General features: G+C 45.3%; 1 protein-coding gene across 1 annotated transcript; it reads left to right on the forward strand.

Moving 5' to 3' along the window:
• Positions 1 to 3,306: 3,306 nt before the first annotated feature.
• Positions 3,307 to 24,797, forward strand: LOC138746625 (uncharacterized). The gene is made up of 11 exons (XM_069904915.1): positions 3,307 to 3,402; positions 3,891 to 4,029; positions 5,710 to 5,846; positions 6,536 to 6,615; positions 6,802 to 6,970; positions 7,073 to 7,145; positions 7,763 to 7,898; positions 8,601 to 8,976; positions 12,036 to 12,200; positions 15,512 to 15,592; positions 24,401 to 24,797. The coding sequence occupies exons 1-11, from the start codon at positions 3,307 to 3,309 to the stop codon at positions 24,617 to 24,619; spliced, it is 1,671 nt and encodes a 556-aa protein (XP_069761016.1). The 3' UTR covers positions 24,620 to 24,797.
• Positions 24,798 to 25,762: the final 965 nt, after the last annotated feature.

Below are 25,762 nucleotides of genomic sequence, written 5' to 3' on the forward strand. Positions count from 1 at the left end.
TCTGCCCCATCTTTCCCTCCTGCAGTCAGGAGGTGCCAGTCAATATTTGGGAAGCTGAAGTCTCCCATAATGACAACTCCTATTATTTCTGCACCATTCCAAACTCTGCCCACCTCTCTGTTCCTCAGTGTCCCGAGGGCTATTTGGGGGCCTATAGACAACTCCCAATAAAGGGGCCGCTCCCTTATGCCCACACTGACTCAGTGGACACTGCCTCTACAGTCCCCTCCCTTTCTACAGTCGTTATACAATCCCTGACCAGTAATGCTACTCCACCCCCCCCCCCCCCCATCTTTTACCTCCCACATCTAAACCCCGGGACTAGCATCAGCCAATCCTGTCCTCGCATCTGCTGTGTCTCGGTAACAGCCACAACATCATAGTTCCATGTGGAGATCCACGCTTTAAGCCCCTCCCCTTTATTCTTCATCCTCCTAGTGTTGAAATAGACACATTTCAACCCCTCCAACTGACTACATTTCTGCTCCCTCCCCTCCCTGCCCTTCCTCACAAACCCACAACACACAGCATCATCCTTTCACCTTCTACCCTAATCTCTGCCCTCACATTCTGTTTCCCATCCTCCTGCCAAACTAGTTTAACCCCTCCTCAACACCTCTAGCAAACCTCCCCACCAGGATATTGGTTCCCCTCCAGTTCAGGTTCAGCCTGTCCTTTTTGTACAGGTCAGATCTTCCTCAGAAGAGATCCCAAAGATCCACAAATCTGAACCCCCGCCCCTTGCCCCAACTCTTCAGCCATGCATTCATTTGCCACAACGTCCTATTCCTACCCTCTCTAGCACATGGCACAGCAGCGATCCCGAGATACCACCCTTGAAGTCCTGCCTTTCAGCTTTTTTCCTAACACAACAATGGCATCATGAAGAAACCTCTACTTCCTTAGGAGTTTGCGGAGGTTTGGTATGACATCGGAAACCCTGGCAAATTTCTGCTGATGTGTGGTGGAAAGTGTGCTGACTGGCTCCATCGCGGCCTGGTATGGGGGACACCAATACCCCTGAGCATAAAGCCCTCCAAAAGGTAGTGGACACAACCCAGGCCATCACAGGGAAAACTCTCCCATCGAGAAGATCTACAGGGAATGCTGCCGTCGGAGAGCAGCAGCAATCATCAAGGATCCACCCCACCCAGCACACGCTCTGTTCTTACTGCTGCCATCAGGAAAGAGGTGTAGGTGCCACAAGACTCACACCATTAGGTTCAGGAACAGCTGCTCCCCCCCCCCCCCACCCCACCATCAGACACCTCAATGACAAACAGACTCATTTAAGGATTCTCACTTGTGCACTTTATTGATTATTGAATAATTATTTTCTGCATTTGCACAGTCAGTTTGTTTGCACTTCTTGTTTACATTTCTCTCTTATGTAGACATATCTTTTCTTGAGTACAGTCCTTCTGAATTACGGAGAAGTAGAAATTCTGCCTGGCCCACAGGAATAAATCTGAGCTTTGAACTTTGGTTCAAAACTCAGCTCAGAGTTCAGTTCAGATCTCACTCCTGAGACTTCAGCATGGAAATCTTGGCCAACAAGCCCATGATGGAGTATGCTGCAGCACGCCCAAAGGTTTTCCCTCATCTTCATATGCTGGGGAGCAATAGAGTTTACAATTCCAAAAATTGGTTTGATTGAGAATTGTGAAAGTTTTCAAACCTCCTCAGCCCCCATTCCAACCTTGATCCATTGAGGGGGAGGGGATGTTAAAGGTTGCAGGAACCACACAGTTGGCCTCAGTACCCTGATCGTCCATTACTAAATAGGTTAGCATTGGCGGTCATGTGATGCAGAGAGTGCAGAATGCCCAACTGTGATTGCAATTAACATGATGTTACTGTATCATATGATGTGCACATGCAAGTCAGGATCAATTTCTCTACAATTGTCCCTTGGATAAGATTTTAAGCCTGCATCTTTCATCTCAGTGAATGTCAAGGATCTTGTGACACTATCAAGGAAAACAGGGTTGATCGTCTGGGCGTCTAGGATAATAATGACTTTATTCCGTTAGCACCCCCCCACCCCCCCCTTTCCCCATGTCTTCTTTCCTATAGCTCTGTCTCTCTCTTTCTCTCCCTCTCTCTCCCAATTTCCCTCTATCTCCTTTCCCCCAGCTTTGCTTTCACAGAGCCAGAAACAACCCCCACCCCCTCCCCAGTCAATTCTCACCTTTCCTCTCTCCTGTGTCCCATCCATATCCAATTAAGTCAAGTCAAGTCACCTTTATTTGTCATTCATGCCATATCTTTTGTCACCGAAGACTCTCGCAAACTTCCACAGGTGGTTGGCTGGCTGGTTACATCACTGCCTGGTCTGGAGGTTCCAACTCTCAGGACCTGAATAAACTCCAGAGGGTTGTTAGCTCGGCCTGCGACATCACAGGAACCAGACTTCACTCCATCAAGGACATCGACATGAGGCGATGTCTTAAAAAAGCAGCCTCTATCCTCAAGGACACCCACCCCCCAGCCATGCCCTCTTCACTCTGCTACCATCGGGGAAAAGGTACAGGAGCCTAAGGATGAGCACTGAGCGGCACAAGGACAGCTTCTTCCCCGCTGCCATCAGATTCCTGAGTGATCAATGAACCACAGACACTGCCTCACTATTGTTTTCCATAGTAATGTTGTAAGACGGTTATATTATGAATGTTTACACTACGATGCTGCCGCATAACATCAAATTTCATGACTTGTTTGTGACAATAAATCCTGATCCTGATCCTGATTCTGATTCTGATTCTGATTCGGAACTACTAATGCAATGCACAGTAAAGATAAGATAGCGTTTCTCCAGGACCAAGAAGCAGATTTACATGAAAAGGAGTTAATAGTAAGCCACAATACAATAAAAATCTATGATATACTAGTACACAAATGTTCTAGGAATCGAGGCACCTGATGGCCTGGGAGAAAAGCTGTCGCCCAATCTCGACATAAGGGCCCGAAGTGCTGCGGTACCTCCTACTAGACGGCAGAAGGGAGAACAGTTTATGTGAGTGGCATGTGGAGTCCTTCACAATGTTTATTGCCTTTCACCTGCGTCGAGTGTTGTCGATGTCCTTCATGGCAGGAAGGGAGCCCCCAATGATCTTCTCCACTGATTTCATCATCCTCTGCAGGATCATGCGGTCTGAGGTGCTCCAGCTTCCAAACCAGGCGGGGATGCAGTTGCACAGGATGCTCTTGATACATCCTCTGTAGAATGTAGTGAGGATTGAGGGTGGGAGATTAACTTTCCTCAGCCTTCGCAGGAAGTAGAGGCGCTGCTGGGCTTTTTTGGCTATGGAGCTGGTGTTAAGGGACCAGGTGAGATTCTCTGCTAAGTGCACTCCAAGGAACTTGATAATCACAATGACCTCAACGGTGGAGCCGTCAATGGTCAGCGGAGTGTGGTTTCCCCCCCCCCCACCCCCCGTGCCCTCCTGACAAAATCTCTTTTGTTTTATTAACATTCAGATACAGGTTGTTGGCTCTGCACCAGTCCGTTAGCGACTGCGCCTCAGCTCTGTACACCAAAATGTTGGTAATATATCTCGACCTCCTATGGACGCTGTGAGAATGGCTGAGTTCCTCCAGCATTTACTGCGTTTTTACTGATTCCCAATATCCCACTCAGGTCATGCTAGCATTGCTGTTTCGCTGGTGCACACATTGGCTGCTGTGCTTCCAACAGTGAATGCACTTCACAGGCAATTAACTGGACGTAAAGTGCTTTTGGTCATCCTGAAGTCATGAAAAGTGGACAAAATGTAAATTCTTCTTTTAGCTTCTCATATGTTGCACTGGCTATGTGAGCTGAATTGGATAATGGTGCCCCTTTCAACATCCAATTGTGGAGTGATACGATGTGGACGGCCTTCCTCCAGGTGTTCATCCATCTGAACGCTAGCATCAAGTCTTCTTTCCTGCAGACTATCGGCCATCCAAGGCAGATGCCCAGTGTCAGTAAAAACAGAACACTGGAGAAACTCAGCAGGACAAACAGTGTCTGTTATATTAGCAAAGGTAAAGATACACAGTTGGTGTAGCAGTTCATGCAAAGCTTTTATAGCACCAGCGATCAGGACCAGGGTTCGAATCCTGGGCTGTCTGTAAGGAGTTTGTATGTGCCCCCCATGTCTGTGTGGGTTTTTCCCGGGGGCTCTGGTTTCCGCAGAGCCCACCTAACTGACAAAAGACAAAGGAGGAAAGACCCAACACCCAACCCCAACCCACCAATTTTCCCCTGCAACCGCTGCAACCGTGTCTGCCTGTGTCCCGCATCGGACTTGTCAGCCACAAACGAGCCTGCAGCTGACGTGGACACTACCCCTCCATAAATCTTTGTCCGCGAAACCAAGCCAAAGAAGAAAGATATGTATAATCCACCTTTCAGGCTTGAGTCCTTCATCAAAGTGTGGAAAGCTGTCGGCAGGCGCCCGAACAAAAAGGTGGGGGGGGGGAGGAGCACAGTCTCACAGGCAGGAGGTAATAGGTGGAGAAGGGAGGGAGGGAACAGCAGCAAACAGGGGGAGGGGGGGTGGCTCTGTGAATGGAGAGGGAAAGGGATGGGAGAGCTGAGGGAAGGAGACAGAGGGACGGGGAAGAGAGGGAGAACAGGGAGTGGGATAGCAGAAACCAGAGAAGTCGATGTTAATGCCATCTGGCTGGAGAATGTCTGGACGGAAAATCAGGTGCTTTTTAAAAAAAAATTAAAATTTAGACATGCAGCGCAGTAAAGGGCCATTTCAGCCCACGAGTCCGTGCTGCTGAATTACACCCAATTATCCTGTACATTTTTTGAAGGGTGGGAGGAAACTGGAGCCCCTGGGGAAATCCCACACAGATACGGGGAGAACATACAAACTCCTCACAGACAGCGTGGGATTTGAATCTAGTCCCGATTGCTGGTGCTGTAGAGTCGCTACGCCAACTGTGCTGCCCTCATTGTTCCTCCAATTTATGGGTGGTCAGTGGGATAGTGCACGAGGTGATGAACAGACATGTGAGGATGGGAGTGAGACAGAAGTGAACTGGTTGGACACTGAGAGGTCCCTGTCACTGATGCGGACAGAGCAAAGGTGCTCAGTGAAGCGATTTCCTAATCTGCGTCTGGTCTCTCCGATGTAGAGAAGACCACAAAGGGAGCACCGGATGTAGTAAATCAGTCCTGTAGATACACAAGAAAAATGTTGCTTCACTTGACAGGACTGTTTATGAGCCCTGAATGGTGCTGAGGGAGGAGGTGTGGGCGCAAGTGGAGCATCTTCTGCGGTGTCAGAGGGCAGAAGAGGGACATGAGACTTTGGTCAATCATCCTCCACCAACACCAATGGGAATTGCAGTGACAAGACAGGGACATGACAGGGTGCCAGCATTGTGCATACGTTGTCTGAAGATGTGCTGGGAATAGGCATGAGCTGTTTAGCTTTGGTGGGGAGGGGGGGGAGGTGTAAAAGGAACTGTACCATCGATGGGGCTTGAGTGCTCCATTGTGTTGTTTTTCATCCAGGTCTGTCACATTAATAATCAACACTGTTGTCACTTTTACAAAGCAGTTCTGATAATATTAACCCAATCAATACTAAGCTAATCAGAGTCAAACTGTAATCTTCAAATCAATGCCGCTTCGTGGGGTGGGGGTGGAGTAGTGGAGGAGGAGGTTACGATGCTGAATTCAATGGATTAATTTCTCTCTTTTGCAAGTAATAGGTCTGTCCCACTCTCAAGCTCTTTGGGAGTCCCTTGTGGTTGAAAAACACAGCTCTGAAAAATATTCTGGAGTTGGATTAGCCAGGAGAAAGAAGCATCTCCCAGCCACAGGCAGCATGTCCATCCAAGAGGTAAGAAATGGGGTATGGCTCTCCTCTCCCTAATCAATCGGAGAAATAGTCAGCTGCAGGTAATTCACAGTTGGTTTGACGTAGGATTCGCAATGATCTCATTCAAGTGGTTTGAAGTGCTCACTATTTGTCTGTAGATTATAGCTTTAAATTTGTATTTTTTAACTGCCCAGAGATATGTTTTAGCGAGGCAGATTAACTGCCCGGAGATACGTTTTAGCGAGGCAGATTAACTGCCCGGAGATACGTTTTAGTGAAGCAGATTAAGGTGGAAAAACCTTGATGGATGGAGCAAACAAGTAAAGTTACATCAAAGGATCATGAAAATTAGTTACTGCTGCTTGAGGACAAATGGATTGAAAACAAGAGCAGATGGGTAAGATGATCGATGAATGTTAAAACTTACGTTAAGTGTAACTAGAAGAGATTAAAAACAATGTTATTAAGGAAATGGAGATATTGAAATAACTTAATACCAGGAAAAGCACAAGTGATTGACAGATTGATGGTGTAAATAAATATAATGTCCCTGAATTCATGCTTATCCATTCTTAGATAGGTGTCTTTCTATAAGATCACTAAATATGTACATCACATCCATTTATGCTGTATGTAGTGCGCAGATCAAACAATATGGCTTTGCCTGAGATCAAATGGCTGTTATTTGGAATGGTCCCTCTCGTGGGCAGATGCTGGAAATGAATTCAACTGATTCGTCCAACTTTAACAAGCTTGCTATTAAATTGCTAACCGCAATATTGTGGTCATGGTGAAGCTGGTGTTCATTTGCAAGTTCTCAGATGGATGCAGACATTGTATAGATGGTATCAGTCTCCTGTTTGAATGCTCTAAGGACATACAGCACGGTAACAGGCCCTTCTGCCCCACGAGCCCGTGCCGCCCAATTTACACCCCATTAACCTACAACCCCTGGTACACTTTTGAACGGTGACAGGAAACTGGAGCCCCCGGGGAAAACCCACACAGACATGGGGAGAACGTACAAACTCTTTACGGACAGCACAGGATTCAAACCCTGGTCGCTGGCGCTGTATGTGCGTTGTGCTCACTGCTACACTAACTGGGCAGCCCATTGTTTATGCTCGGCTGCTATTGGGCTGATGGTGAGGAGTTTAGTCACGACTCCTTTCCTTGCACAATGTGAGTTCAGGAAACATCAGCATGAGCACAGTATTTTGGAGTTTTGTGGTCTGTAATGATCACAGAGAACCTATTATTTCTCTGTGGGCATAAATCAATCTGTGTATTCCTCCTGCAAAATAGCCCTGTGTTACATGGGTAATGGTTTTCATCTTGTACGGTGAAAAATAGAGAAAATAAATCATCTCAATTCAACCATTCAGGTCAACACCAGCTCCTTATCGAGCAGTCATTTTAGTCCCATTCCCCAGCTCTTCCCATATAGACCTGCAGACCTTTTCCCTTCCAAAGGCCCCCATTTGCACCACCTTGGCAAGCCAAGTTCCAAGCTAGAACCACTCTCTGTGAAAATTCCTTCCTCATGTCCAACTCCTTAACTTACTGCCTCGATTCCTTTAACTATGCATGGTTGGGAACCACTTCTCTCTGCACGCCCTCTGTGAACCTATCCACGGAGAGAAAGAGGGAAACAAGAAAGGGGAGAAAGAAGGCAAGAATATTCACACCCCATGAATGAATAAGTAATAAGTAACACCATCTGAGGGCTCTTTCAGCATGGAAATCCAGGGACATCTGCTGGAGTCTTTGGAGAATCCATGTAGGGAATCACAAAGTAAAAACACAACACTGGAGAAACTCAGCTGGTCGAACCATGTCCTTTATAGAGCAACGATAAAGATACATATTCGGCAATGGAATCACAAGCCCACACTGGGGTTTTCTGGTAAAAACTGCAGATTTCATCTGAGACACAGAATTCACGAGTGAAGATGTCTGTTCTCAGCAGCAAGTCATCCTCAGTGTGAAGCTTCTGAAGGTCTGCAGACATAATTGTAGTAAAGATGAAAAAATGCAGGAGGAACCCAGCAGGTTACACAGCGACCATAGGAGGTAACAATATATAACCAAGGTTTCGGCCCTGAGCCCTTCTTCAAGGTGTGAGCAGAAAGGCTGGGGGAGCAGGGGAGAAGGGGCAGGGGGAGGAGCACAGGCCAACGGGCTGAAGGCCATAATTGGATGTGGATGGGAAGGCAGGAGAGGACAGGTGAGAATTGATCTGGGGGGGGGGGGGGGGGGTAGCTCTGTAAATGCAGAGCTGGAAGAAAGGAGACAGAGGGAAAGGGGGAAGAGAAAGAGACAGAGCTAGAGGGAAGGAGAAATAGAGGAAAGGAAGAGACGGAGGGGAGGGCTAAGAGAAAATTCTGGAAATGACAGAGATGGGGTTTTATTTGTGAGGAGGAGCTGGAGGTGTTGGGCAAAGGTTTTCGATGAGGTGTTAGCAAAGAGAGTGAAAGTCACTGGGTTGGGTATTAGTGGCAACTGAGGGAAGTTGCATGGAGAAGATCATTTGACCTTGGTGGCGAAGCAAAGGTGAGTTTGCTGTTAATTGGGAAGCAAGAGGGTGGAACAGGCTGGTTGAGATGGGGTGAGAGCAGACTCAAGTGGGGCATATATGCTGAGATAGACCAATGGCCTGATTTTATGGTGTTTATGCGGTTGGAATTGTACATCTCATGCATGTGACTGAGGATGAATTTTAATCCCCTGCAAGGAGATCAAGTCTAAAAGGGGAAAAGGATATCCACAGTGACACTGCTTGCCTTTGCCTCAGGAGCTGAGGAGTCGTCGGTTCTGGCGCTCAGTCTTGGCAGAGTTGGTCGGTTCCCTGGTCCTCGTCTCGGTTATTCTGGGCGCCTCAACCCCAGGCCAGGAAGACGGAGCTCCAGTCCTGATGCAGGTGGCTGTAGCCGCTGGCTTTTCGGCACTCAGCCTGGCCCACTGCTTTGGAGACATCAGTGGGGCGCAGATGAACCCTGCTGTCACCCTTGCGTTTTTGTGCACCAGGAAGCTGGACTTTTTTCAGTTTGTGTCCTATCTTCTGGCACAATGCCTCGGTGCCGTGATTGGATCAGGAATAATCTACATGTCACTTCCGGTCAAGTCAACACCAAAGCTTTTAGTCAACATGGTAAGTCCATTTCTCTTCCTACATTCGCTCAGAGTTTCTGTGTTCATTTCTAAAAGACACACAGTTCATCAAAATGGAAAATAAACAAAAACAAGGGCATGAACACTCTTACAATCTCACAGAGTCAGGATTTATTGTATTGAACGTGTCACGAAATTTGTCCTTCTGCGGCAACATCACAGGGCAAATATTTCTATAAACCACCTTGCAGAATAAATAAAAACAGTGCACGAAAAGTTCAAAGTCAGGCAGTGTCTTTGGCTTATTGTCCATTCAGGAATCTGATGGCGGAGGGGAAGAAGGTGTCCTTGTGCCGCTCAGTGCTTGTCTTTAGGCTCCTGTACCTTTTCTCCGATGGTAGCAGAGTAAAGAGGACATGGCCTGGTGGGATCTTTGAGGATAGAGGCTGCTTTTTTAAGACACCACCTCATGTCGATGTCCTCGATGGAGCAAAGTCTGGTGCCTGTGATGTCGCAGGGAGAGTTAACAACCCTCTGGAGGATATTCTTGGCCAGAAAGTTGGCGCCTCCGTACCAGGCAGTGATGCAACCAGCCAGAATGCTCTCCACGGTCCACCTGTAGAAGTTTACGAGAGTCTTATTCCTGGATTTATGGCAGAATGGTTACCAGTTGGTTGCTTGTTGCTAACCAGATAGTTACAGGTGAGAAGAGCCAGATCAAACAATTCACCTGACTTCATTGTAATTGGCGTCAGTGAGGTTAGCCTCTTTGACTGTGAAACCAGCTAAGTGGGAGGAAACCAGTGTGGGGATTGGGGATCGCATTTATTGTCATATACAGAAGTACTAAAATACTTCATTGCTGCAGCACCAATTACAATGGTGTGAATTAAATTATCACAACATGCTAAGACAGAAAAAGAGATTTAAAATTTGTAAATTCAGACATCCAGCACGGTAACAGGCCCTCTCGGCCCACAAACCTGTGCCACTCAATTTACATCCAATTGACCTACAACCCTACAACATTTTTGAAGGGTGGGAGGAAACCGGAGCCCCCGGGGAAAATCCACGTAGACACGGGGAGAACGTGCAAACTCCTTACAGACAGTGTGGGATTCGAACCTGGACCATTGAAGAACTCACAACCTGTCTTCAAAATGCGGTTTTTCCACAAGCTTGCCAGCTTGTCCTGTTCCAGTCCCAGCTCCTGCTGCTGAACTGTAGAACTGAATTCTCTCTCTCTCTCTCTCTCTTTCACACACAAACAGAGAAAACCACATGACCCTCTTAGAACAGCCAACTGCATTCAGACTGCGGCACTGGACCCCATCCTCCGACTTTGTACATCTGTTGCTTTCCAAAACAATAATCCATTGCTCCACAGCTTGTCCAATGAACACCTACTTGTGAAGTCCTTATAGGCATTCTTCAAAGTTTGTGCAAAGGCACCCGGACCTTGGACTGTCTGGCTTGAGCAGAGCTCTGGCATTTTAAATGAGATCTGTTTTGTTAAGTGTTTGTGTTTGTGTGACCTACACTAAAATCACATCACAATTTATCTCCTTTAAAACATATCTATATACAATATAAAATATAACATATTCTGTCACAGTACCTAGAGATTTGTCATTGGGCAGCAACACCAAGTGAATGATGTGGTAACATCAGGACATTGTACTTCATCTCCAAATTCATTCCATTGACGTCTGTGAAAACAATTCCAAAAGTGCAGTAAACTGTCTTGTTACTGACTGAGATTGGCATTCCAGGTAACAGTCTCAACATTCTAAAATACACATGGTTTTCTCAATGAATGTTCCTCACTAATTGCATTTGAGAAGGTTGGGGTGAGGTGCCTGTGGAGCTTTTACAGGGCTGTTGGGGAGGACATTCCAGGAATTAGACCTAGTGACAGTGAAGAAGCTGTGATAAACAGTAAAACCCCTGGTAACGAGAATTCAAGCAACTGGCTCAATAAATCAAGGGAATAAATTATAAAAATTAAAACAAATAAGAATAAAATAATAGGTTAAAAAATTCGCAAGTTTAAAACTGTAAAAGTAAATGTTCTCTGAAGTAACACGTAAATCTTTGGTAACTATGGGAGCCAATATCCAGCCAGCAGAGGGAGAGCCTTGGTCGGGCTTTGCTTGTAGCATTTGTTTGAATAAAGTTGTGTGAAAAAGTGGCAGGGGTCGCCCAGGATGAAGACCCATTGGGGTGACTCTCTCAAAATGTCTCCTTATCCCTGCTGAGTAAGAGTTGCTCTGGTCAGAGGCTTTATCTGTAAACTTGGGGGAGATTGTGGGGGGGGGGGTTAATTATCTATAATGTTATTGTTCATCTTTTGGGAAGCTCTGTGGAGGGGGAGGAACCTGGAGATGCAGCGACGGGAAAATGTGACTGAAAATAACGTAAAATGTTTTAAGGTTGATATACTGTATACGTCAGTGTATAAGCCGACGTGTATAAGATAACCCCTTGAATTTCCACTTAAAATATAGGTTTTGTGCTATACTCGCTGTATAACACTACTCCAAGTCTTTCTGCCCCAATAGACCTTTTCCAACCATCCCACTGACTGGCGCCACAATATTTTAAAAACAAATTACCCAGTGAAGATTTAAATTCTCTTAGCATATTTTAAAATAACACCGTTGGCTCCTTTAACAGGCCACTTATACTGGTACAAAGCCGATGGCAGTTGTACTTGGCAGATGGACCTCACGGTGGAGCGCTGTTAAGGTTCTGACTTTATACTTGGCGTATAAGATGACATTTGGGATGACATTTTTAAGATTCAAATACTGTCTTTTACGCCAACAAATATGATATTCATTCAAATGTAGTTTGTTCAGTGTAGTATTTTTGTCTTTTAAACAGTTTATTCTTAATGCAGGTTAGGCATTGTAAGAGTGAGTCTCAAGCAACCGGCATCTATCAATCCCCATAGGTCCTGGATACCACAGGCTTTACTGTATTTCTAAATTGGGATGGTGTGTCTTGGAGGGGAGTGGAAGTACTTATTCTTCACGATGGTAAAGGTGGTGGCCTTAGGGTGTGTGCTGGAGTAACCTCTCATGTGTTTCCAAGCAGATCAACAAAGAAGGAAATGCTGGGCAAGCTTTGGCCATGGAGATTTTTGCCACATTCCAACTGGTTTTCACAATATTTGCTGTGGGTGACCATCGGCGGAGGGAGGTGGGAGAACCTGGCCATCTGGCAATCGCCTTCAGCCTGGCAACAGGAATCCTGGCATCGGTAAGAGGCACAATGATCTGTTGCTTAACCAGTGGACACATTGAGCATAAAGGGCTCCCTCTCCATCACACAACCATGTTGCTTGTATTGGAAGGGTCATGAATTCTCGTAATGGAGTGGGCAAGTTTCACTGCAGGTCCAACTGTTTGGTGCTTTCAGAGACCAATCAACTCTCTAGGCCAGGGGTGGCCAGCCACATGCGGCTCTTTGACATGTAATGTGCGGCTTGCAGAGGTCCCGACACCCCGACCACGGACTCTCGCCTGGATCCCAGTTGCCTGCCCATCCAAGCTCCCGACACCCCAACCGCGGACACTCGCTGAGGACCCACCCACCCGCCTGCCCAATGCACCAAACTTGGACTTATTACCCTGTTCCGGCTGCCCACCGCCCATTTGAGTTCTCAATGCCCTGACCACGGACTTACCACCCAGCCCCGCCTGCCCATACGAGCTTCCGATGCCCCAATCGACACAGGTACTTACCGCGGTCAAAAGTAGTATGCAGGTAATAGTCGACCTCCTAAATTTTAGCCTAAAAATTGGTCCACAAAATTTGACTAATAACATGTACTTTTTGATTATTGAAACTAATACCAATTAGCAGTTTAAAAACTACATACAGGTACATGAATAAATATTATTATGTACATGTATATATTAATATTCATGACATTTTTGTAACAAAATATGCATCTAATTACTCTCACGTGCATGTAATATTTTCATGTCTTGCGGCTCTCAAACACCTGAAGATTATTGTATGTGGCTCTTGCGTTAAGCAAGTTTGGCCACCACTGCTCTCAACATTCAGCAGATGAGTCATGAGTTGAAGGCTTTTGAACTGCAATGTTGACCCAAACAAGATTCATATTTTGGATTTCAGATGTATTGTCAGAGCACATACATCATATACAACCCTGAGATTCTTTTTTGCTGTGGGCAAGACAGAAAAATAAACTGTATACAGCATAAACATGTAAACAAATAAAGACCTGTAAACAGATAATGAATGTAAATAATCTGATAGTGAAATACAGAGAGAATTTTAAAAATCAATAAAGTGCACATGTGAGAGTCCTTAAATGAGTCCCTGATTGAGTTTGGTGTTGAGGGGTTTGATGGTGAAGGGGGAGCAGCTGTTCCTGAACCTGGTGGTGAGAGTCTTGTGGCACTGACACCTCTTTCCTGATGGCAGCAGCGAGAACAGAGCGTGTGCTGGGTGGGGTGGGTCCTTGATGATAACTGCTGCTCTCCGACGGCAGCGTTCCCTGTAGATGTTCTCGATGGTGGGGAGGGCTGTGACCACTACTTTTTGGAGGGCTTTCCTCAGGGGTATTGGTTGCTCCCATACCAGACCGTGATGCAGCCGGTCAGCACACTTTCCACCACACCTGTTTAGAAATTTGCCAGGGTTTCCGATGTCATGCCAAACTCTGTAAACTCCCGAGGAAGTGGAGGTGCTGACATGCTTTCTTCATGATGCCATTGGTGTGTTGGGTCCAGGAAAGATTCTCCAAGATAGTGACTCCCAAGAACTTAAATTTGCTCACCCTCTCCACTTCTGATCCCCAATGATCATTGAATCATACACTTCTGGTTTTCCCTTCCTGAAGTCAACAATCAGCTCCTTGGTTTTGGTGATATTGATTGTGAGGTTGTTGTTGGTGCACCCTTCAGCCAAGTTTTAAATCTCCCTCCTGTATCCTGACTCATCCCCTTCCTTTATTCAACCCACTACCATGGTATCGTCAGCAAATTTCCAGATGGTGTTATTGTCGTTTTGAGCCACATAGTCATAGATATAAAGTGAGAAGAGTAGTGGTGGGGGGAGAAGAAGAAAACAGCCCTGTGGTGCTCCGGTACTGATGGAGATAGTGAAGAAGATGTTCTCACCAATCCTCACTGATTGTGGTCTGGAGGTGAGGAAATCCAGGATCCAATTACACAGTGGGGTGTTGAGTCCCAGGTCTGGGAGTTTGCTGATCAGTTTTGAGGCGATGATGGTGTTAAACAACCTGCTTCTTTTCCTGCACTACACATATGAAAACCGGGTATTTCAAGAATAGAATGGGATTGCAATGATTTCGAGGTTGAATCACATCACTCTGGAAATTTGGCCAGGCAGTCCTGTTTACATGACATGGCAGTGATTAAATGTACAGTTATGCAATGCACAAAAGTGCAGCAGGTCGTGCAGTGTCTACAGGAAGCAAAGGGATAAAATCAATGTTTTGTCCAAACCAAATCACAGTGTCTTCAGACTTTCCTGTTTAAATGAACACTTACTTATTTTTATAAACATTAGGTGATTCATATGTAAAAACACCACGCTGGAGAAACTCAGCAGGTCAAACAATTAACTTTATTCAGCAAAGATACAGATACAGAACTTACGTTTCGGGCTTGAGCCCTTCATCGAGGTGTGAGAAAATGTCGGCAGGTGGCTGAACAAAATGGTGAGGGAGGGGCAAGGGGAGGAGCACAGGCAGGAGGTAATAGGTGGAGAAGGAAGGGAGGGCACAGCAGCAAACAGGGGGAGGGAGGACGGCTTAGTGAATGGAGAGAAAAGGGGATGGAGAGCTGGAGGAAAGGAGACAGATGGAAGGGGGAGGGAGAACGGGGAGTGGGCTAGCGGAAACCAGAGAAATCGATGTTAATGCCATCTGGTTAGAGAGTACCCGGACAGAAAGGCTTAAAGAGTGCTTAGGCAGAAAAAACATTTTCTCCCTCCCTTCCCTTTCCCCTCTGTCTCTTTCCTCCATCTCTCCACCCCCTTTACTTTCCATTCACAGAGCCATCCCCCCTCCCACCATTTGCTGCTATGCCCTCCCTCCCTATTACCTCCTGCCTGTGCTCCTCCCCCTGTCCCTCCCCACACCATTTTGTTCAGGCACCTGCCAACATCTTGTCCATACCTTGATGAAGGGCCCAACCCCGAAACATTGGTTCTGTATCTTTATCTTTACTACATAAAGGACACTGTTTGACCTGTTGAGTTTCCCCATCATCGAGTTTTTACTTCAACCACAGTGTCTGCAGACGTTTGTGTTTTACAGGTGATTCATCTGACAATGTTTGCTTGTTTCTTTTTAACAGCAGTGGCCTCCAGATCAGCCATTAACATTGGCTCAGATTTAGTGGGGAGTATTACTATTTTCTTGCAATGTCTGGAGCAGAGATTCAGACAGGCTCCCCTCTTGACAGGCTGTCGTGGACAGCTGAAGCAGGAAATGCAGGAATTTCGCCTCGGCCAAATGCTGCAATGGATGAGAAATGGCATTGGCTGACGTCTGTGCTTTTGTCCTCCAGGGAAAGTTCTCAGGTGGCAGCCTGAATCCCGCAAGATCGCTTGGACCAGCAATAATCACCGGATTCTGGGAGCATCACTGGGTAAATCAAAGGCTTCCCATGGCCACTACTTATCATCTGTAGATGTTTTCTGTGGTGCTCTTGGCCATCCCATCACAAGCAGACAATACCATGTTCCAAGAGAAATGTAAAGGAAAATCTCTGCCCTTGTTCAAAACTACTTTGTGCAATGTCCCATGACAATGGCACTCTCAAGAATTCTTATGAAATGATATGAGAGCCATAGAACATTACAACACAGAAACAGGCCCCTTCTGCCCTTCTAGTCTGTGCTAAACTATTAATCTGCCTCATCCCATAGTCCTCTGTCCCCCTCCCATCCATGGGCCTATCCAAATCCTTCTTAAATGTTAACATTGACCCTGCATTCACCACTTCAGCTGGCAGCTCGCTCCACACACCCACCACTCTCTATGTGAAGATGTTCCCCCTCGTGGGCAGCACAGTTGGTGTAGCAGTTAGTGCAACACCTTTACAGCACCATCGATTGGAACCAGGATTCGAATCCCGCGCTGTCTGTTAGGTGTTTGTACATTCATGGGGGGCTTCAGTTTCCTCCCACTGTTAAAAATGCACTGGGTGGCATGGACTCGTGGCCAAAATGGCTTGTTACCATGCTGTATGTCTAAATTTAAATTTAATTTAAAATTTAAATGTAATATTCCCCATAAACTTTTCCCCTTTCACCCTTAACCCATGACCTCTGGTTTGTATCTCACCGAACCTCAGTGGATAAAGCCCATCTACATTTACTCTGTCTATCCCCCTCATAATTTTAAATACCTCAATCAAATCTCCCCTCTCTCTTCTATGGTCCAGGGAATAAAGTCTTAACCTGTTTAACCTGTAACTCAGTCTTCAAGTCTTGGTCACATCCTGGTAAATATTCCCTCCAAGTTCAGAAACAATGATTGGCAGCACAACCTATTTTGAAAGCTGAATACATTTCAGAAGTAAAGAGTTCCAGGGAAAGTTTAAACAGGTTAGGACTGTATTCCCTGGAGTGTAGAAGAATCAGGGAAGATTTGAGAGAGGTATTCAAAATTATGAGGGAGATAGATATAGGTAGTCCCAGCTTACAATGGGGTTATATATGGCAAAAAAGGGCAGTGGGATCAGTGTGGGGACTGATACAGGGCTGTGGGGAGAGAGCGGGGCAGTGGGATCAGTGTGGGGAGAGAGTGGGGCAGTGAGATCAGTGTGGGGACAGATACAGGGCTGTGGGGAGAGAGCGGAGCAGTGGGATCAGTGTGGGGAGAGAGTGGGGCAGTGGGATCAGTGTGGGGACAGATACAGGGCTGTGGCGAGAGAGCGGGGAAGTGGGATCAGTGTGGGGAGAGAGTGGGGCAGTGGGATCAGTGTGGGGACTGATACAGGGCTGTGGGGAGAGAGCGGGGCAGTGGGATCAGTGTGGGGAGAGAGTGGGGCAGTGAGATCAATGTGGGGACAGATACAGGGCTGTGGGGAGAGAGCGGAGCAGTGGGATCAGTGTGGGGAGAGAGTGGGGCAGTGGGATCAGTGTGGGGACTGATACAGGGCTGTGGGGAGAGAGCGGGGCAGTGGGATCAGTGTGGGGAGAGAGTGGGGCAGTGAGATCAATGTGGGGACAGATACAGGGCTGTGGGGAGAGAGCGGAGCAGTGGGATCAGTGTGGGGAGAGAGTGGGGCAGTGGGATCAGTGTGGGGACAGATACAGGGCTGTGGCGAGAGAGCGGGGAAGTGGGATCAGTGTGGGGAGAGAGTGGGGCAGTGGGATCAGTGTGGGGACTGATACAGGGCTGTGGGGAGAGAGTGGGGAAGTGGGATCAGTGTGGGGACTGATACAGGGCTGTGGGGGACACTGAACTCCTCACCAAGTCAAAATTCGAAGTACAGTACAGATTTGAACCATCATATCTTCGAAAAATCCTAAGTTGGACCATTTCGGGACTATCTTTAGAGTAAATGTAGGTTGTCTTTTTCCACTGAGAGTAGGTGAGATACAAATCAGAGGACATGGGTTAAGGGTGAAAAGGGAGAAGTTTAGGGGGAACATTAGGAGGATCTTCTTCACAGAGAGTGTGGTGGGGGTGTGAAACGAGCTGCCAGTTGAAGTGGTGAATGTGGGCTCAATTTTAACATTTAAGAAGAATTTGGACAGGTTTTTGGATGGGAGGGGTATGGAGGGGTGTGGGCTGGGTGCAGGTCGGTGGGACTAGGCAGAATAATAGTTTGGCAAAGTCTAGAAGGGCCGAAGGGGCCTGTTTCTGTGCTGTAATGTTCTATGGTTCTATGGAAAGATTTACAACAGCAGCTCAGACCTTTCTTCACATCTTCGTTTTAGTTGTGAACATCATTTGAACTGCTCCCACCACATTATCAGCCTTTGTTATATAAGGGAACAATACAGAACACAGTACTCCAGATGTGGCTGCACCAATGCACTCTATAACCTCCCTACTTTTGTAGAATATGCACAGTTTTGAATTCTGATTCCCATAATATATCAGACATACTACAGCACAGTACAGGCTCTTGGGCCCATGAAGTTATGTGGACCTATATATACCTAGCAAAAAAAAACTAAACCTTCCCTATTCCATAACCTTCTATTTTCCTTTCATCCATATGTCTGCCTAAGAGTCTCTTAAGTGTCCCTATTGTTCCAACCTCTACCACCACCCCTGGAAATGCTTTCCAGGCACCCACAACTCTCTGTGAAAAACACCTACCCCTGATGTCTCCCCTAAACATCCCTCTTTTCACTTTGTACATGTGTTTGCTGCTCCCGCCCTGGGAAACAGGTGCTGGCTGTCCACTCTATTGATGCCTCTCATAATCTTGTAGACCTCTATCAAGTCTCCTCTCACCCTCCTTCACTCCAAAGAGAAGTCCCAGCTCTGCTAACCTTGCCTCATAAGACTAGTTTCCCAAACCAGGCAACATTCTGGTGAATCTCCCTATAATGAGGTGACCAGAACTGAACACAATACTCTCAGTGTGATCTCACCAGAGATTTGTAGAGTTGTAACATGACCTCTCCACTCCTGAATTCAATCCCCCCTATTAATGAATCCCAGCATCCCAAAGGCCTTCTTAACTATCCTATCAACCTGTGTGGTGACCTTGAGGGATGCATGGATTTGGACCCTCAGGCCCTCTGTTCATCCACACTCTTAAGTAACCAACCATTAACCCTGTACTCAGCCTTCTGGTTTGTCCTTCCAAAATGCATCACCTCATACTTATCTGAATTGAGATCCATCTGCCACTTTTCTACCCAACTCTCCATCTTATCTATATCCTCTTGTAACCTTTGACAATCTTCAGCTCCATCAACAACTCCTCCAACCTTTGTCTCATCTGCAAACTTACTGACCCATCCTTCCACCTCTACATCCAGGTCATTTATAAAAATCAAAGAGCAGGGGTCACAGAACAGATTCCTGCGGCACTCTGCTAGTCACCAACCTCTAGACAGAATATTTTCTGTCCACTACTTCTCTCTGTTTTCTCCCAACAAGCCAATTTTTATTCACACAGCCAAGGTTCCACTGATCCAGTGACTCTCATGGGGGACCTTGCCAAATGCCTTACTAAAATCCATGTAGACCACATCTACCATCGACCCTCAGCAATTTCTTTTGTTATCAACTAAAAAAAACTCAATTAGGCTCGTGAGGCAAGACCTTCCCTTCACAAAGCCATGCTGACTATCCTTGAGTAGACTGGATCTCTCCAAGTGCTCACAGATCCTATCCTTAAGGATCCTCTCCATTAGTTTCCACATCACTGATGCAAGACTCACTGGTCTATATCCCCACGATTCTCCCTCTTCCTTTTTTTAAACAAGGAGACTACATTTCCTGTTCTCCAATCCTTTGGCACTTCCCCTGTGGCCAAGGAGGATTCAAAGATGATAGTTACTGCCCCAGCTATCTCTTCCCTCACTTCCCACAGCAGCCTGGGGTATATCGCATCTGGCCATGGAAACTTATCAATCCTGGTGTTTTTAAAAATACTTCCCATTCCTTAATCTCCACATTGTCCAGCACACAGGCCTGATCAATTCTGATCTCACCCTGATCATGGACCTTTTCTCTTGTGAATACTGATGCAAAGTCTTCATTTAGGACATCCCCAACCTCCTCCACCTCCAGGCACATATTGCCTCCCTTATCCTTTAGCGGCCCCACTTTCATTCTCATCATCTTTCTTTCTTCACTATCTGGTTGGATGATGTGGGGTTTACAAGGGAATGGGTGCTACACTGCCAAGATTATATTAATGAAGTGCAAATCAACTGGTGTGTGTCAGGGTTACAACAATGAGTGCAGTTCAATGGCTTTAGGATGCTGTAAGCTCGCAAAAGGTGCTAAATGCAAATTGTCTGCTCGCAATACCTACACAATAGCAAAGCAAGAATGTAGACATCAAAACAGCAGTGAGCAAATAACCAGAAACGTCCAGAAACGCACAATCTAGAAATCATGCTGCAGCAAATGAAATGCATAAAAACAGAGCATGCGCAGGACTTCAAATACGCCGACTCCTTATGCACACCCAATATGAACACTGCTCCTTAATCTTTGAGGAAGAACATGTGTGTATATATTGGGGGGGGTGTGGCAGGTGGGCAGGAAATGCTTATTGGGGAGGGCATGGATGGTGGACTTTCCCTCTCATCATGCACTACCAGAAATGCAAGAGTGCAGGAAAGGAAAATGCAACGAGCAGTCACCCCGAAGTGGGACATTAAGAAAGCAACCAAGCGTTCAGCGTGTAAAATTCCAGACGTTAAAGTCCAACAACATGTCTTTTACTCTCAGTTTCCCAAAGAAGCCGTCTGCCTTTTGTAATAGATCAAGATTCTTTTATTGTCATGTAATAAAACAGCAAATGTGCTACAGGTTGAGTACCTCTTATCTGAATACCCGGAATCCGAAACAATCCAAAGTCCGAAACTTTTTTCTCCCGTTGTCCCATAATAGAGTTCAGAAATCCCGATCGGAGAACGGGACGTAGCAGACGTAAGTAGTGGATTACTGAGTGTAGATTTTTCAATATAAGTCTGCCTCAGTTAATTTGTGCAGATGTAAATATTTGTATCGTAATGTATCTTTTAAGTCTGAGTGACTTAGTGCATTTTTTAAATGGTGTTCCAAAATACAAAAAAATTCCAAAATCTGAAACGCTTCTGGTCCAAAGCATTTTGGATAAGGGGTACTCGGCCTGTATTACACAAAATTTCCTTTAGTCTGCTGTAAGGCAAAGAGTCACCATTAGTATTGCCTGACGCCCCTTAGTCAGAAAAAGAGATGCAAAAGAGAGCCTCCCCAGAGTCACTGAGTGTCTGTGAATTCACCTCCAGCATTCCACAGTCTCTGCAGCCATACAGACTCCATTTTCGTTCCATTGGCATATTCCTGGTGTGAATATCAGGAATTCATTCAGTGCTATTTATTTGCAGGGCGTTCTGGTCTTAAACGAAGTTCTCCTACTTTGTAGATCAGCGCACTTTAGCTCGCAGCAAAAATCAGATGCATCACAAATAGACCTGGTTGCGTGGTTGTTCAGGTCCCATCCCTGGCCCCTTTTACTAACTATTGACAGTGGAATGCTGCTCAATATAGTGAGACTGTGAACTGATTAAAATTTATTTCCAAAGCTGGTAAAGAAGTAAATCTTACCACTCAAAGGATCAAACCGACCCTTGATGGAGTACTGGACTGTCAGGTCACTGACTTGACAGGTTAAATCCTGGATTGGGCTCTATCAGTGTGATTGGGCTCTTCAGAATCAGAATCAGGATTTATTGTCATGAACAGGCCATATAATTTGCTGTTTTGCAGCAAACAAACATAAATATTATAACCATCTTACAATATCACTATCAAAACTAAAACAGTAATAACAATACAGGACACGAAAAGTGCGGCCGTGTCTTTGGTTCATTGATTATTCAGGGATCTGATGGCAGCGGGGAAGAAGCATCAAGCTGCCACAATGGGTTCAAAAGACAATTTGAACTGTTTCGAGGAAGAGGTGTGACTAGAATGAGGGGGCATAGCCTCAAGATCCAGGGGAGTAGATTTAGGACAGAGATGAGGAGGAACTGCTTTTCCCAGGGGGTGGGGAATCTGTGGAATTCACTGCCCATTGAAGCAGTGGAGGCAACCTCAATAAATAGATTTAAGACCAGGTTGGATGGATTTTTATGTAGTTGGGGAATTAAGGGATATGGGGAAAAGGCAGGTGGGTGGAGATGAGCCCATCATCAGATCAGCCATGATCACACTGAATGGTGGAGCAGGCCCGATGGGCTGAATGGACCACTCCTATTTCTGATGTTCTTATGAAGGAAATAGTGATCATCCGCCAACATAGTGATGGCCTATTATGTAAAAAGATTTTTGGTCAAGAGCAACTTTCAATAAGGCTGTTTAAAATAACATTTACTTTGCTTTCATTTTCAATTCCTGATCTGTGGCAGATATGTCAACAGTAATGCCAACAGCTTTGTGTGTTTAACAAGTCTTATAGAGTTTTTTCAGGAGGTTACCAAGAAATAGATGAAGGAAAGGCTGTGGATGTTGTCTACATGGACTTTAGTAAGGCCTTTGACAAGGTCCCACATGGAAGGTTAGTTCACAAGGTTCAGACACAGGGTATCCATAGAGATGGTGTAAACTGGATTCAAAATTGGCTGAATGGGAGAAGACAGAGAGAGGTAGTGCATGGTTGCTTCTCAGACTGGAGGCCTGTGATTAGTGGTGTGCCTTGGATTTGTGTTGGGCCCATTGTTGTTTGTCATCCATATCAATGATCTGGATGATAACGTGGTAAATTGGATCAGCAAGTTTGTTGATGTCACTAATGTTGTGGGCAGCGAGGGAGACTATCAAAGCTTGCAGAGGGATCTGGGCCTACTGGAAAAATGGGCAAGAAAACAGCAGATGGAATTTAATGCAGACAAGTGTGAGGTGTTGCATTTTGGAAGGACAAACCAAGGTAGGTCATACATGGTAAATGGTTGGGCACTAAGGAGTGCGGAGGAACAAAGGGATCTGGAAATATAGATACATAATTCCATGAAAGTGGCATCACAGGTAGACAGAGTTGTAAAGAAAGCTTTTGGCATCTGAGCCTTAATAAATCATATTGAGTGCAGGAGTTGGAATGTTATGGTGAGGTTGTATAAGATATTGGTGAGGCCAAATTTGGAGTATTGTGTGCAGTTCTGGTTGCCAAACTAAAGGAAGGATATCAGTAAGATTGAAAGAGTGCAGAGAAGATTTACTAGGATGTTACCAGGTCTTCAGGACTTGAGTTAAGATTAAACAGGTTAGGACTTTATTTCTGGAGCATAGAAGAATGAGGGGAGATTTGATAGAGGTTTACAAATTATGAGGAGTATAGACAGAGGAAATGCGAGTAGGCTCTTTCCACTTAGATTAGGAGAGATAAATAAATGGTTTTAGGGTGAAAGGGGAAATGTTTAGAGGGAACATTAGGGGGATCTCTTCACTCAGAGAGTGGTGGGAGAGTGGAACGAGCTGCCACCTGACATGGTAAATGCAGGTTCACTCTTAAGTTTTAAGAATAAATTGGATAGATACATGGATGGGAGAGGTCTGAAGGGTTATAGACTGGGTGCAGGTCAATGGGATTAGTGGAATGATGTTTCAGCCTAGTGCCAAATGGCCTGTTTTCTGTGCTTACTTCTCCACCAGCGTTTGGGGCACTTATTTTTTTTTTTAAATCACCTCTGATGTTTCCATTGGTGATTTCAACGGATAATTCAATTCCATTCAAGCCAAAAGGTTATACAGTAAAAGTCCAAAAATCCGGATTCCAGAAATCTGGACCACCCGAGAATCTGGACTTCTCAAAAACTCTAATTTTGTACACGTCCACGTGCATACACATGAGCACCACAAATGCACAGCGGCAACAAGTGACCAAGCGGAAGCCATAGAAATGTAAGAAAAAATATTTACTTGTATTTTAAGCTTCATATTTTGTATGAAAAAATGTTTTGTTAGTAAACTATCCAAATTTACCTGTTTATTCCCCTTAAATTTGAATTTTAAAAGTACTGCCCAAGAATCTGGAAAATGTGGACCGACCCAATCCCCAAGCAGTCTGGATTTTAGGACTTTCACTGTAGTGTTCTCTGATTTAGTTGATCTCACCAGGTCAGCAGTCAGGGGGCTATTGTTATTTTTCACTATATTTCCTCAATTGATAGGTTTTTAAGTCCAGTCTTCACACCACAGTAACAGGCCTTTTTGTGCATTTCGCCCCATTATACCCAATTAACCTACAACCTCCAGTACGTTTCGAATGGTGGGAGGAAACCGGAGCCCCTGGGGAAAACCCACGCTGACACAGGGAGAACGTATAAACTCCTTACAGACAGCACGGGATTCAAACCCCGGTCCAGATCACTGGTGCTGTAACAGTGTTGCGCTGACCGCGCTCCCCAAGATAAAAAAACAGATTTGCTATGACTTTCTCTCCTGTACTGATGGGCTATGAAACAACGTTTGAAGGTCATGGAAACAAATAAATACCATCTGTTGAGAGATCCCCATAACACAGGTCAACTTCAATAACATTGAGTGAGTGCTCTTCACATTTGCTCTGACACAGATCTTTCTGTGTGATTGTTGATATATGCACTTGATTGACAATGTTTAGTAACAGGTGGATTCAAGTGATAATCTTTTTCTGGAGCTCAAAGCATTATGGAGATTGACAGGTGCAACCCATGCATGGATAGGCCATCATATAGTATGTTGAATATGAATAATATTCAGAGGAACTTTCTATTCATTGTTCTTGCAGGTGTACTGGATCGGTCCCATCCTTGGTGCTGTCCTCGGTGGTATTTCTTATGAGTTCTTTTTTGCCTCCAGTGCCTCCCAAGAGAAGCTCATTGCCTGTATCACCTGCAAAGATATTGAGATTGTGGAAACTGCCAGTGTGTCTCGTTCATCATTGCTGACGGTCACCCAGTCTGCAATGCGAGTGAAACCGACTGCAAAAGTTCAGGACCACAGTTAATGTTAGCATACTACACCAGTCTCTTTGTTGATATCGGTAACCTGGCTTTCAAAGGGATTGCTTTCGTGACTCTGTGCTAGAGACGTGGTTAAACGCAATTATTAGTGTATTAAGATAAATGTGTGTTAGCGCCTATTGGTGCTCCCTAGCCAAGAACTCTGGCTGATGTGGTACCAACTTATCCAGATGAGAAAGTTGCCAATTAAACACCCTAGCATGTGCTGACTTAAATGATCTCACCAGGTCAGCAGTTGTGGAATAATGTTACGAGTTAGGGAAGATATAACAGATGGTAGCATCGGAGTTAAATAACTAGGAGCTACTGTGCAGAAGGCCTGAACTATTGATTCAAGGTGTGAGTTCAAATGCCACCATTACAGCAATTGAATAAATAAATTTAGAATCAAAAGCTAGTGTCATCTTAATGGCATGTTTCCTGGTGTCGTTTGGGGAAGTAAATTTGCTTTGCCTGGTCTTGGCTGCATGAGACTCCACACCCACTGATACAGTTGATTCTGATCAGTATGCCCAATAAGCAAGTTAGATCCATAAATACTGGTCCTGCCAGCAGCATTCACATCCAGTTAATGTATCAACCAGGTTCCCGCTCCTGTCCACTGATCCACAGAAATGATATACATGAGCACACACATTTCCAAGTACAGTAAAACTCCTGGTATCTGGCACTTCTGGAGATTGGTAGATGCCGAAAAAGGGTTGCTTGAGACTTGCTCTTATAGTGACTAACTAACTAACTAACTATTCTTAACTAATGCATTAAGAATAAACAGTTAACAGAGAAATTCTTCAATGAGCTAAAGAAAATAATAGGGAAATTCTTATGGAAAGGGGGGAAACCGAGGATAGCGCCAGATAAATTAACAGAATGGTACAAATAAAGGGGGCTTACAGCTACCAAACTTTAAGAATTATTACAGAGCAGCACAATTAAGATACCTATCAGATTTTTATCAAACAAGGGAAAAACCAGATTGGACCAGGATGGAGCAAGATAAAATAGGGGAGAAGGTACCAACCAGAACTTTATAAGTGGGATGAAAAACTGGTGCCACATAAAAGTTCACCAGTACTGCACCATCTGCTCATCACATGGAAGAAGATTCACATAGAAAGGAAAAAAAC

Source organism: Narcine bancroftii, chromosome 12, assembly GCF_036971445.1.
Source record: "Narcine bancroftii isolate sNarBan1 chromosome 12, sNarBan1.hap1, whole genome shotgun sequence".
In the NCBI taxonomy this organism is placed as follows: Eukaryota; Metazoa; Chordata; class Chondrichthyes; order Torpediniformes; family Narcinidae; genus Narcine; species Narcine bancroftii.

Bases quoted from the DNA above. Each gene is read 5' to 3' on its own strand.
- LOC138746625 (XM_069904915.1), top strand. From the start codon at position 3,307: ATGGAGCTGGTGTTAAGGGACCAGGTGAGATTCTCTGCTAAGTGCACT. The intron at 5,847-6,535 runs GTAAGAAATGGG...TCTCGTGGGCAG, and splicing joins GCAGCATGTCCATCCAAGAG to ATGCTGGAAATGAATTCAAC. The intron at 7,899-8,600 runs GTAACAATATAT...TCCACAGTGACA, and splicing joins TTACACAGCGACCATAGGAG to CTGCTTGCCTTTGCCTCAGG.